Source organism: Panthera pardus, unplaced genomic scaffold (genome assembly GCF_024362965.1).
Source record: "Panthera pardus isolate Hobbes unplaced genomic scaffold, ASM2436296v1 HiC_scaffold_11, whole genome shotgun sequence".
NCBI classification, from domain to species: Eukaryota; Metazoa; Chordata; class Mammalia; order Carnivora; family Felidae; genus Panthera; species Panthera pardus.
In genome coordinates this window covers 2,414,262-2,427,363 of record NW_026526666.1, presented here as the reverse complement: position 1 = coordinate 2,427,363, position 13,102 = coordinate 2,414,262, and the positions used below count along the sequence as shown (strand labels likewise).

The window sequence follows — 13,102 nt, the reverse complement described above, 5'->3', positions numbered from 1 at the left end:
GATGACAGTTTTTGCCCAGTAAACTTGCAGGCAGCAACTCACAAATCCTCACTGGTGAGAGCTCCTTTCTTCCTCCCTCAAGTGGACTGGCTTATAAAACAGTCAACCGAAGCCTGGGTGGCTCAGTCCATTAAGCATCCGACTTCAGCTCAGGTCATGATCTAATGGTTCATGAGTTTGATCCCCACATTAGGTTCCTGTCTGACAGTGCAGACCTTGCTTGGGACACTCTCTCTCTCTCTCTCTCTGCCCCTACCCACACTTTCTCTCTCCCTCTCTCTCAAAATAAATGAACTTAAAAAAAAAAAGTCAACTGAAGAATGAAAACTGGCAGTTGTATCTTATCCATGGTGATGCTGTTAGTGGGGTAACCCCATCACAGGTCCTCCCAGTATCTTATCTCCAAAAAGAGAAATTAACGTATTTTTGTGGTTTATGTGTATGGCAATGTCAAGCTCACTGAAGACACAGCGCTATGAAAATGTGCAAAAGAGCCCATAAGTTCTCACTCTGAGATTTCTCACTTAAGAACTGGTCTTTGGAAACAGTCCTAAGTCATAGATCCCAATAGATCCCAATTCAGGTGCCATGAGGATCACCTGGTGGGAGAGAAGTCAGTTGGAGAATAGGCCCCGGAAGAGTATGGCACAGGGGAAGAGGCGTGCGTAATAGGACCAGGGGAGACAAAACTGTGGGAAGGCAGGGGCAGGATAACATGAGGCAGTACAGCAGTGCAGGTTAGTGGCGGGGGGAGAAGCCCAGAGATTTATGTAACATCTTAAGGAGCAAATAGGCAAGAAAGGTTCTCCAGCCCACATGCATCTGTTCTGGAATCTGAAAATTACTTTGGAGGGTTTTGATTTCCGAGCAGTCCCTCTGCCTGATGTTCCACAAGGCTCCAGCACCTGCCTGATGCCACACACAAGGACCCCACTACCGTGCATAGAGAAGACACTCAAATATTTGTTGACTAAAAGGAGGGGAAAGAAGGAAGATGGGGCAAGTCATGAATTACATGTTTCCCATACACCAGAATCTATTTAAACTCTGAATTCAGACTGCTCTGATCTATCTGGCCAGCAAGCCCTCAAAAGATCATGCAGGCTAGTACGCTGGGACATTTTGCTTCCTCATTATGAAGACACCCCTGGATTTTCTTATTCTTGAGAAATACAGATGGTGGGAAGGGGAGAGGGGCTGTGTGTGTATATGGTGTGGTGTGTGTGTGTGTGTACAAAGCCTAAACGGTAGGCTGGAGTCTGAAAACCTGGATTCTAATCCATTTAGCCAGTAACGTGCTGGGTAAACTTGGGCAAGCCGATTGATTCGCCGAGCAGTTTACTCATTTTCCAAGTGGGAATAATATTTATTCTACATACCTCACAAGGTGGCACTAAAGATTTAAAGAAATGATGTACAAGAGCATTTTGCAAGGATAAATTTCTTTATCAGACTAAAATAGAGGAATTAATTAGTATGGTAAATGAAAAGAGGTTAAGAGGAATATTGTTGGATTAGGAGGAAAGGAGGGTGCCAGAAAAAGAGAGAAGCCCCTGTTCATTTGACAGATGCCAGAACAAGCTGAGCCCACCCCATTCCTCAAACCACAAAATTGGCCAATACTTCCTTTTATCTGGAGACATCTCCAGAAAAAAGAGTTCTTCCTTTTCCCTGCTCCTGTGTGCCGGGGATTAGTATTCATTTAGTGGTTATTGCGTGTCTACCATACGCCAGGAGATGTGTCTGCTTGCTGTTATTCAATAATTGACCCTAGAGGGCAACACTTGCATATTTTCATAGGACTTTCACAGGTCACCTCTGATAGTCCCCTTTGCTTGTTGATGGAAGTGGTGGTTCATCCCTCACCTTTTAATACATGGAGGCACAGAGGCCTAAAGAAATTCGGTCACGACCTAAGGCCACAAAGTGGTGATGATGAAACTAGTGCCCAAACCTGGGTCTCCTGACTCGCCTCCTCCCCTTAAATATGTATGGGGGGGGGGGGCGAGTGGGGAGGAATGAAGTTACTAAGATGTTGGTCTGTAAGCTCTGAAGCAGATCTGGTGTAGGAGGCATCAGCAGCCATTCCCCCAGTCATCAGAGCATCTTCTGGGCATTGAGCCCTTCCCTCCACTGGACTCTGATGGGATGTTTACATGTCAGTGCGGCGGGAAGAGATACCCAGGGTCGTAGGAAGTTTAAGCCTCCCCCGGAGCTTACATTTAAAGCCACATGATATTCTGGACAATGGCTTTGGAGACAGAGAAATCTCCTCCTGCCAGGAATTAGCATGTGTGTCTGCACATCCCTGAGCCATCCTGAGTCTCACTTTTCTCTGTGTGCAATGGAGATCATTCTATCCACTTCATCCTTAGGCTCAAAGAAGGCCCGAGGCTTTGTAAACGGGCAGAATTGTGCATTAGTATTAATTCCACTCTCAACGCGTCCCCCTACATATCGACACCCCCATGCTCCTAGAACGTAAAACTTTTCCCCAACGTCTGACCTACCCAGGCCACTATCTCTGCCACCTAAGGATCGTGAATTCCAGATGCCAGTTCCCGCTCTTGTTTTTGTTTTCTGTTTGGGAGGGAGCCAATCTCGATCTGGGTTATCTCGGTCTTCCTAAACCTCTCCCTATTATCCGCTCCGGCTGCCTCCGCGGTCTGTCCGGGCAGGTCCGGCGGGGTGGGGGGTGCGGGTGGGGGTCTCCCGGGCCCCACCTCTCGCTCGGGCCGCAGGTGCGAGCGTGGGTCCCGCGCCCCCCCTTCCCCGGGGAGCCGCTCTCCGGCTGGGTTTGGGTCCGTCTTCTTCACCCTCAGCGAGTCAGAAACAAAGGAGGGGGGGTGGGGGAGCGCACCATCTCCGGCTCCGCGATTCGCCCTTTATTCTGAACTCGCAACGTCAGCGGGCCGGCGGATGGAACGGCAGGGCGCGGGCCGGGCCGGGGAGCAGGCGGCGGGGGCGCGCGGGGGCCCGGGCCGCGTGGGCGCCGGGATGGAGGGCGCCGGGGGGCGGGGAGCGGGCGTGCGTGTGTGTGCGAGTGCGAGGGAGGCCGGCCTCTAGTGTAACCGGAGCTACAAAGAAGGGGAGCGTCCGGGAGAGGGAGGGCGGAGCGGCGGCGGCGCCGGGGGCAGCTCCGCCAGCCGCCCCTTCCCCCGCGCCCGCGCCCACCCGGAACGATGAAGAAGAACAATTCCGCCAAGAGGGTGAGTGCGCCCGCGCCCGCCACCCACCGCCCCGAGGGCCCCAGCCCCGCCGCCCCGGGGGCTTCCGTGCGGGGACTCGGCTCGGGGGCGCGGACTTGGCTCACTTTCCTCCCGCCGCCCCCCCCCCCACGGCGCCCCCTCCCCCGGGCTCCCGGCCGCCGCCTGCGTGTGCTCTGTGGCGGCGAGGAGACAATGAGAGAGAAAATGAAACGCCGTTTCTCCCGGCGTGGCGGGGCCCGAGGCTGCAGGCGGGGGCGGGGGGCCCGGCGGCGATCCCGAGGCTGCCCTCCACCCAGGCTGGGCCCTGGCCCCCCGCTCTCGCACTTGGAGTTGTTTATCTGGGGGACGAGGGAGGGCGGCCGTGGGGGAGAGAGTTGCCCCGAGCGCAGACCTGCCGAGAAGTGGGGAGCGAACGTTGGGCTCCCTGAGTCCAGCCTGGGGAGGGGGTGGGGGGAGGGGGCGGTCGCGGGAAAGAAGGGGCGAGGGGAGCCGAGGGGGGTCGCGAGGGACGGAACGAGAGGAGGGAAAAGCGATAGCCCCCTAACCGGACGGTTCTGCTCTTGCCCGGGGGCAGGGGCCTCAGGATGGAAACCATCCGTCCGCACCTCCGGAGAAGGTCGGCTGGGTCCGGAAATTCTGCGGGAAAGGGATTTTCAGGGAGATTTGGAAAAACCGCTATGTGGTGCTGAAGGGGGACCAGCTGTACATCTCTGAGAAGGAGGTAGGTGCCCTTTACCACCTCTGTCCCCGTTTTCTCATATTCCCCGTTTTGTCCCTCCACAGGGGACTTCCCTATCTCCGTCCTCCCCCTGCCCTCAACCCCCATTTTGTTCCAAAAGCAAGTTCAGCAATTCGGTTGGTCTCTACCCCCATCAGATCTGCAGAGAGAGGTCACCCCTTCTCTAGAAGACCCGGGTTGGAATTCGAAGTTGAGTGTGCATCTTATTTAATGAATTTTCTTTGCAAACACCTTTCTGGCAATGACAATAACCCCCCTCGCAAGAGGTCCCAAAAGTTCTAAGTGTCCTCTGTTGCCCCGTACCCCGTCCTAGCAGCTGGCTGAAGGTAGGATTTTTTTTTCTTTGCTACTGCTGCTGAAAAACTCTATTCAGCTTCTCCTCCACCCCTTCCTGTCCCCCCCAACCCTAAGCCAGCTAGCCTCCTCTTTTCCTGTCTCTAGAAGGAAGGTCTACGCAGGTCATCTCACCAGTGCAGCTGTCCCAATCACAGAAAACATGCACAGCCCTGGGTCATCCTCACATGACCTCAGGTAGAGTATCTGTGAGTGTAGTTGTTTCTGTTGAAGCCAAGGTTACTAGCCAGTATGCTTCCTAATCCATTTAAAGAAAAAAAAAGGCAAGGAACGTATTCTCCACCATTCCCAACTTCCCCCATTTGTATCAGAAAGGAGACAAATGGAGTCACGAACTCTTGTAAGTCTCTGCAGAGTTAAAATGAAGCCCACAGTCCACATTCGGAACCTGAGCCCAGATCATTGAATCCAGACTCTTTTTTATCTCTATAATTCGAGAGACCCGTACCACTTGAGAAACTGAGTTGCCCCTCCGTGAGTTAGAAGTCATTCCAGCCCCTACTTTCTGAGACTGTGTCAGCATAGCCTGGGAGACTGTCCCCTGCGCCCCTGGTAGGATGGGCCCCTCTTCCCCCAATCCCGTGTTCCCTAACCCCCGGAGGCTCCTGGGAGTCCACCCTGAGTTCTAACCTCTTCTGCTTTCTGCAGACTATATTTAGGTAAATAAATCCTTTTATGGTATTGAAACAGCCACACGCGCAGTCCTAGAGAAAGTATTCATCCGAACAGAACATCTACCTAGGCAAGTAGGGAAGAACAAAGCTGTGTCAGGGCCAGAGAGAGACATCCCCTTCAGGGTGTTTCAGCCTTACTGTTTACACTAAGCCAGGAACTTGGTGATGGAGGGAGGTGAGAGAAGAATTTGATTGCAGGATTTATTTTTAAGGGCCACTTCTACCCAATCCCAAATCCTATAGAAGGTTTTTCCATAATTGGCTGGCTTTCCAGTTTAAAAAATAATACTAAGAAGCAAGTGTCAAAGTGTATCTCCTGTCTTCCTCAAACTTCATAATGGCAGGAAACTCTGGTGAGCAGTCAGAGAGAACTTCCTACACGTCAGAGGGGAACCATGAGAACAGTGAAAGGGGTAGAAGAAAGAAGACATTTTTTTTTCTTGTTTATGTTCGTCCCAAGAACAGAGTCTGGGGAGCAAAAGAGCATACTTGTTTCTTGTGTGTGGAGGAAGGAGTACGGAGACAGGGGGAAGGATGGAATGACCTCAGCCTCCCATGCCTGGTGTCCTGTGAGTCAGGAGCATCTGACTGGTCACGGGGCCCACTGCTCCTGCTGAGAAAGGCACAGGAGAAGTGGGAACCAGCCTACTGTCACCTCTCTTCTTGGGAGCCCGTCCGTGCCACAACGGGCCTGGGCTGAGGGTGAAGCTGACCCAGGATTCTAGGCTCTATTCTGTCCACTTCCCATAAGCTCCGGAGCTAAGAGATTCAAGATCTGTGTTTGAAATGCAAAGTATAATGTTTGTAACCTATGTGTTAGTGCAAAAATATTCTTAACCCTCTCCTCTTGATTTTTCAGTGGTCTTTTTTTTTTCGTTACTTATCATAAAGGCAGGATCTCCCACAACTGCCTGCACCAAGGAAATCCTTCTGTATTTGTTATTAACCATTTTCCTCATTCTCAAAGGGCACCTTATGATCATGGGGTTGATGTAGAGCAACAGGAACTAGATCTTCGGGAGATCTCATGGTAGAGGAGACTGGGTTCAGGGCATCTGTTTTGGCAAGGGAAAATCCCTTTCTGCAGGCTCCGGGGAAAAGAAAGGTTCACTCTGGAAGATGGGAAACTATAAATGAGGCTTTGGGAACTTGACGGAGGAAAAACCGTACAGCAGAGAACAAGGGCCTTGGAGTTACCCATCTTCCCTGGGAACCCCTGCCCTGTCAGGGCCCGACCCCTGTCACTGTCCCCTGCTTCCTGGAGCTCCTTGTCAGCCGTGTTCCTGCCCTTCCCTTCTCCCCTTCCTGTAAGGGAAACAGAACAAGTAACTCTCCTTCCCTGGTTGCATATACACACCCAGCACTTTCCTCTCCAGGGCTTCTGGTCTCTGCTGATAGCCTCCAATCTGAGGAGGGAGGGCAGGTGACCTGATGCATCACCCTGCCTCCCTGCCCCGTGTTTCTGGGAATTGTTCTCGGATCCCCTTGCTGACATCTTCCTCACTTCCATCCACAATCCTCCCAGGCCTCTGGTCACTTCCCGGCCCAAAGCCAGGGAGCCCTGGGAAAGGGACAGCCCTGTGCCAGGGCAAACAGACAGATATACGAGCAGTCATTGACCCAAATGAGGCTGTGCAATTAGCCCCCCTCGTCTGCATCAGCCGCTGGGCCTGCAGCAAGTCTTAAAACAGACTTTGGGGCTCCTGGGTGGGTCAGTCAGTTAAGTGTCCCAACTCTTGATTTTAGCTCAGGCCATGATCTCACGATTCATAAGTTTGAGGCCCAAGTCGGGCTCCCGTGCTGGCAGCTCAGGGCCTGCGTTGAAAATCTCTCTCTCCCTCTCTCTCTCTGCCCCTCCCCTTCTCACTTGCTGTCTCTCAAAATAAATAAACATTTTTTTTAATAATGAAAAAATAAAACAGACCTTGGCAGAAATGTTACTGGAATTTGTGGCACTCTGCAAAGGCTAGTTGGGTCAGAGGATATGGATAGGATTGTGGTCTCTGATTAGACCTTCCGCAAGAGAGTTCAGAGCCAAATGCTGGCTACAGCTGCTAAGGGTAGAACCAGGGTGCCAGATAGATACCACATGCAGGAAAGGCTACGTTTAGACACAAGAGCTGCCCGGCAGTAAGGGGCTTAGGCTCTCAAATTGGAACAATGGCAAGAAGTAGCAGAATACAAGTCTGAAATTTTGTCCTCCAGGGACAGTATAAGTGGATCTTTGTCTAGAGAGAGGTAGAGGATTGTTTTTTAATGTCTTACTTACTTAATTTGAGAGAGAGAGAGTGTGTGCGCACATAAGCAGAGGAAAGGGGCAGAGAGAGAGGGAGACAGAGAATCAGAAGCAGGCCCCAGGCTCCGAGCTGGCAGCACAGAGCTCAGCAACTATGAGATCATGACCTGAGCCGACATCAGACACTTAACCGACGGAGCCACCCAGGTGCCCAGAGGTGGATGATTTAAATGGCTTTTGAGGCCTGCAGGGGCTAGGTTGGGTTGCCAGAGTACCTTGGAGGGAAGAAGGAGGGTTAACTACAGGTGTATTTTTCAGCATGTCTGAACAAACTGAACACAGGGGAACGCTGTTTCTGTGGTGCTGAAGCTCCTGAAAGGAATGAGGTGGATGACTCTAGAATAGTGTAGATCTGAGGAGGGAGTCAGGTCAGGTACTAAAGCAGCAGTGCAAATGTTTAATAAGATGGGGGCGCCCAGAGGCGGCCTTTGCCTCCAGACATGCCCTGATGCCGGCCCTGCTGGTCTCTCCTCCCTCTGGATGATCAGCATCCACGTCTATCCAGGTCTTGCTTTCTTCAGGATGATAGGATTAACCTACTAGCCGTCTAAGCCGTGTCTTGAAGGACAAAACAGGGTCAGAGTGACATCGTGGGGCTCCGGAAACAAGTAGCTTAGCTGAAGAGAGTGCCGATAAGGGGTTTAAACGGAAGCCCGCCTGAGGAGTCAGGGCAAGGCCTGCGAGCGGGCCTTGGGTAGGACAGCCCCCCTGTCCTGTCATCCCTCCCTTCTCCTCAGGCTTCTGCTTCCCAAGTTAGGGCTAAACTAACACTCTGGGGGAGGCACCAAGTAATTTTCTCCTCAGCACCTCCCCTCTAACCCTCCCCTAGGTAAAAGATGAGAAAAATATTCAAGAGGTATTTGACCTGAGTGACTATGAGAAGTGCGAAGAGCTCCGGAAATCCAAGAGCAGGAGCAAGAAAAATCATAGCAAGTTTACTCTTGCCCACTCCAAGCAGCCTGGCAACACGGTATGTCCCGTATGTTCCGCCCCGGGAACCTCAGCCCGCTTGTGTGTAGGGGGCAGGGGAGAAACCCTTCCCTCTGCGGGTTCTCCCTCTCCACTCCAGGTTCAGAGGCTGGACTTGCTCTCCTGCCAACTTTTGTTATTTAACCCCAGAATATCCTGGCCATTTCCTTCCCTCCGGGCAAGCCAGCCTTTAAACTGTCCGACCACAAAGATCATATCTCTCTCTCCTCTCATTCTCTGTCTCTCTCTTTCTCTCTCACACAGACACACACACGCATGCATGCACACACGCACACGCATACATCTCTTGGGAGAAAATCACTTTTCCCTGTACCCTGATGGGTGGTTGAAGTTCTGAATCTAGTTTCTCTTGTCTGAGGGACCTCAGGGAAGTTCCTGTCACATTCTGTTTACTCAGACCTTTAAAGATCTTTACTTTGGTACGTGTCCTTTACCGAACCTCCTCTCATTCTCTCCAGCACCATATTAGTATCCATTACCCTTCTTAACTCTTCCCTGGTCATTTCTAAAGCAACCTCTAAGCTGTGGCCCCTTCTAGGAAGAAAGGCTGGTTTCCTTAGGTTATGGATGACTCCAGAAGCAGAAGGCCTCTCCTTCTAGGAGCTGGGTCTGAGGGAACGAGACAGTAACTTCTTCACTGTCATAGTGAGGCACCAACCGCAAAGCCCTGGCTGAACCACGAATGTCTCCCCCACAGGCTCCCAGCCTCATCTTCCTGGCAGTTAGTCCAGAAGAGAAGGAATTGTGGATCAATGCCCTCAACTCTGCTATCACCCGAGCCAAGAACCGTATCTTGGATGAGGTCAGGGGGCTCATCCGGAGGGGAGGAACACCGGCGCAGAGGCAGTAATTGTGACTCACTAAAGGGGGAGATTACAGGGCGGCCCCCCCTTACATGCTTCCCCCCACCAGCTACACTTCTTTAGCTCCCTTTAAAAACCCCATTCTCCTACCTTCTAAGTCCCTCTGCCACAACGCCTCTTTCCCTGCTTTGTGATGCATGGGGCCAGCCCCAGAGGCCCCGCATGTGCGGTAAATGCCTTGCCCTTGGATCTTCTCAGAAGCAGTTAATGGGGTGGGTTTATTTCCCAGTCCAGGCAGGTGCAGGCCTCAGGGGCTGCTGGGTCAGGACAGAGTCTCTGAAGAGCACCCATGACTCACAGTGCATCTCTTCAGGTCACCGTCGAGGAAGACAGCTATCTCGCCCACCCCACTCGAGACAGGGCAAAAATCCAACACTCCCGCCGCCCCCCAACGCGGGGACACCTAATGGCCGTGGTACGTAAGATTGTAAGAAAGTAAAAGTTGTGGAAGGGCCGGTTCCACATCTATGTCAGACATGATGGTACCTGAGACCGCCCACCAGAGGCATTTGTGGTACCAAGGTCAAAGGCTGGGGCAGTCCCTCTACCCGTCCCCCTGCCTGATTCCTCCATATCAAAAATATTTAGCACCTTATGAGTTCAAAAGTCCTTGCCCTCATTTCATCCTTTGTGGGGAAATGAGATATACCCACAAGGAAAGTGAAGGAGTAGAAGAGGTGAATGCTGTTCCAGGGAATGTAAGCGACCCTGCAGCGGCTGGCTATTCTGGCCGGTGACAGCATTAAGCACTGCAGTCGTCTCCAGGAGGAAGGCTCACTGTGAACCACTGTAACACACAAAGTGTGGTTCCTTTCCCTGTCCGAGCCTTCGGTCTCTAGGGAGAGAGCCAGCCGGGTACGGTAGAACCGGGCAGAACTGGGTTGGGGCCTAGCTTTGCGCTTTGCTCTCTCTGTGTGATTCCCTGAAGCTGCACGTCACTGCCCTTAAAGCGGGACGGTTAATCGTGCCCGCCTTGAAGGGTCGCTGTGAGGAAGGATTGAAGCAATTTATGTATCAATCCACATGAGGTACCGAACACCCCTGTCAGTTTTTTATTACAGTATTCTGGAAATAGAACAAGTTTTGTTTTAAGGCAAGGGGCTCAGGGTTGTCAGGAGCAGAAGCGGTTGAGGTGTGTGGCTCTGAGGGTACAGGTGGAGGAGGACAGTTACTTGCTGTGTGGAGTATCCTGAGTGTGTCAGACCCAGTTCGATGCTTAGAGTCCACTAGACAGAGGAGAAAGACACTCTTCAGGAAACTCATAGTAAAGCGGAGAATTGGGGAAACCAGCAGAAGCTACTTTAGATCACAGAAAAATGAGAGAAAGGTTCAAACCACCATCAAAGGAGTAAGAAAAAGTAAAAAAGCCCAAGGGCTTGGTGAGGATGGCGTGCTTCTCATTCAGGGAAGGCACGTCGAGGAGGGAAGTGACCAGTTTGCGTCTCTCTCCCAGTCAGTCCCGAAGGGCCCACTGCTGGCAATTCTTCCCCTTCATTCCCGCCCTCTCCCCTCCAGGCTTCCACCTCTACCTCGGATGGGATGCTGACCTTGGACCTGATCCAGGAGGAAGACCCTTCTCCCGAGGAACCCACCTCTTGTGCCGAGAGCTTCCGGGTTGACCTGGACAAGTCTGTGGCCCCGCTGGCAGGCAGCCGGCGGAGAGCAGACTCTGACCGTATCCAGCCCTCCTCAGACCGAGCAAGCGGCCTGCCCCGAGCTTGGGACAAGCCAGACAGAGGGGCCACCTACACCCCCCAGGCACCCAAGAAGTTGACCCCCACGGAGAAAGGCCGCTGCGCTTCCTTGGAGGAGATCCTGTCTCAGCGGGACGCCGCCCCCGCCCGCAGCCCCCAGCTGCGGGCCGAGGACCCCCCAGCCTTCATTCCATCCCTTCCGGGGCAGCTGTCCCGGATCCAGGACCTGGTAGCCAGGAAACTGGAGAAGACTCAGGAGCTGCTGGCAGAGGTTCAGGGACTGGGAGATGGAAAGCGAAAGGCCAAGGACCCCCCTCGGTCCCCTCCCGATTCGGAGTCCGAGCAGAGGCTGCTGGAGACCGAGCGGCTGCTTGGAGAGGCCTCGTCCAATTGGAGCCAGGCGAAGAGGGTGCTGCAGGAGGTCAGGGAGCTGAGGGACCTGTACAGACAGATGGACCTTCAGGCCCCCAGCCCCCACCTCACACCAGGCACTCAGCACAGTCAGTACCGCAAGAGCCTGATGTAAAGGCAGGGGGACGGTGGCCGGGACTTGGGGGGTGCACAGACTCATCTCCGAGTGTTGCAGGATAAAGCTTTTTTATTTACCTCAGTTGAAAAAAAGAAACTCGTTGCGCATGCTGATGCCCAGTCCTCTTCCCACCCTCTTTCCCTTCCCTGTCCCTGTCTCTCGGACACCTAAATTGCCTCAGGGTTGAGGAGGTGACCCCTACAGCAATGCTAAAAAGCTTTCACCTAGAGGAGAGATAGAGGGGGATACGGGCATAGTCTGGCCATCCACACACACCACCCCTCTGAGGCATGGCGGGGAATGCCTGCTCCCGAGGACATGTGTAAGCTCCTGAGTTTGGGGGAAGGGTTTTTCTCCTATGTCCCATTCCCAGTTTTCTATCAGAGGGTGGCATGTCAGCTACCCAGCTCTAGCCCTAGGGATAGGGAAGCCATTGCCACCTGTGTGTGCACACAGAAGTGACATCTGCCCCAGCCCTGATCAGGGTGTGTGGGATCCCACCAGACACCAGCTTCTTGCCTCATAGCCTCTGAATGACACTGAGCTGTCTGGATCTCTTGCCGGGTTTCTCCTTTTAATCTCCCACAGCCTTCCCACTACTGACTCAAAGATCCAATGCTTGGCAGATGGCATTGGTTTGGCCCTTTGGTGAGGGGGGCCCAGTGCAGGGGAACTAGGGACAGCTGACCCCACAGAAGAACCCCACTAAGAATGAAACTGATTTGCAATGCGAGCTGGGCAGGATTGAGGGGAAAACCAAAAGCATGCCCGTGTTCCTCTTTTTGGCCAAGCTAGGGCTTCTGTAGCCTCTCCCTCTCCTTCCTCAAACCTGTCTTCCAACACTCATCAAGCCCCAACTTCGGCAAAACATCTTTATGCTCATGCCACCACCCTCCTGGCCAGGCCCCCCTGCATTCTTAATGGTAGATTCCACACGCTCCTTGTATTTTGTTTGCTTCTTTCCTTTGAAGTCCCTAAGATCAAGTCAGCAACAGTGACCGGGTCCAGAGAAGACTTGGGAAGGCAAGAGTGGTTTTTGACAAGAAGGGGACAGAGCTTCATGAATCAAGTAGAGGGGTTAGAAACCACTTTGAAGTATATGTGCCCCTTGCTAGCCCCTCTTCCCTACATCTCCTCTGGCCTCCAAGACCTAGAGCCTCTCTGGGGGTGAGAAGGAAGACGGGGGTAACACCGGGACAGACTGTCGGTCTTGGCGATGAGTCTGCCCCGTTGGGACATTCAGGAAAATGGGGTAGGAAGGAGAAAAGGAGAGTCCTCTGGGTGGAACGCAGACGCTTCAATTCCCATTCTTCTGCTCTGGGATTTGTTCCTCCTGTATCATGTATGTATGATCTCCTCCTGTATCAGTATGATGGGGGACTGTCTCCAAGTTAAATGGTCTCTGTGGAAGAGAAGTTCTTGCTTTTAGCCCTGTACCATGTGATCCTGAAGATTTTCCCTAGATCTAGCCTGTACATCTCTCAACCAGTCTCTTCCCTGAGGAATGTGTATCCTACTTGAGTGAGGGACAGTGCACCAGAGCACCACCTGAATGTCGTCCCCAAGATCTCCTGGGGTAGCATGGGAGGAAATCAGTCTGCAGACCTGCCTTCCTCCAAACAGGCCTTCCTCTCCTAAACTCAGCAGATCTACCCATTGTCAAATCAGGAAAATTTACTTTCTTTGTGTAGGTCCCACCTTTGTATTAATTTTATCTTACCAGTATTTTTCCTCTTTTTCTTCCTTATTGCTCC

General features: G+C 52.7%; 1 protein-coding gene across 3 annotated transcripts; it reads left to right on the top strand.

Moving 5' to 3' along the window:
• The first annotated feature begins 2,926 nt into the window (after window positions 1–2,926).
• On the top strand, window positions 2,927–11,429 carry PLEKHO1 (pleckstrin homology domain containing O1). 3 transcript variants are annotated; one of them, XM_019432980.2, is made up of 6 exons: window positions 2,927–3,209; window positions 3,784–3,930; window positions 8,102–8,242; window positions 8,960–9,064; window positions 9,439–9,540; window positions 10,641–11,429. In XM_019432980.2, the coding sequence occupies exons 1-6, from the start codon at window positions 3,183–3,185 to the stop codon at window positions 11,343–11,345; spliced, it is 1,227 nt and encodes a 408-aa protein (XP_019288525.1). In that variant the 5' UTR covers window positions 2,927–3,182; the 3' UTR covers window positions 11,346–11,429. The 3 variants fall into 3 exon arrangements, with proteins under 3 accessions (XP_019288525.1, XP_019288529.1, XP_019288528.1); XM_019432984.1 differs by lacking the exons at window positions 2,927–3,209; window positions 3,784–3,930; window positions 8,102–8,242 and having other exon boundaries at window positions 8,961–9,064; window positions 9,360–9,540; XM_019432983.1 differs by lacking the exons at window positions 2,927–3,209; window positions 3,784–3,930; window positions 8,102–8,242 and having other exon boundaries at window positions 8,961–9,064; window positions 9,355–9,540.
• Window positions 11,430–13,102: the final 1,673 nt, after the last annotated feature.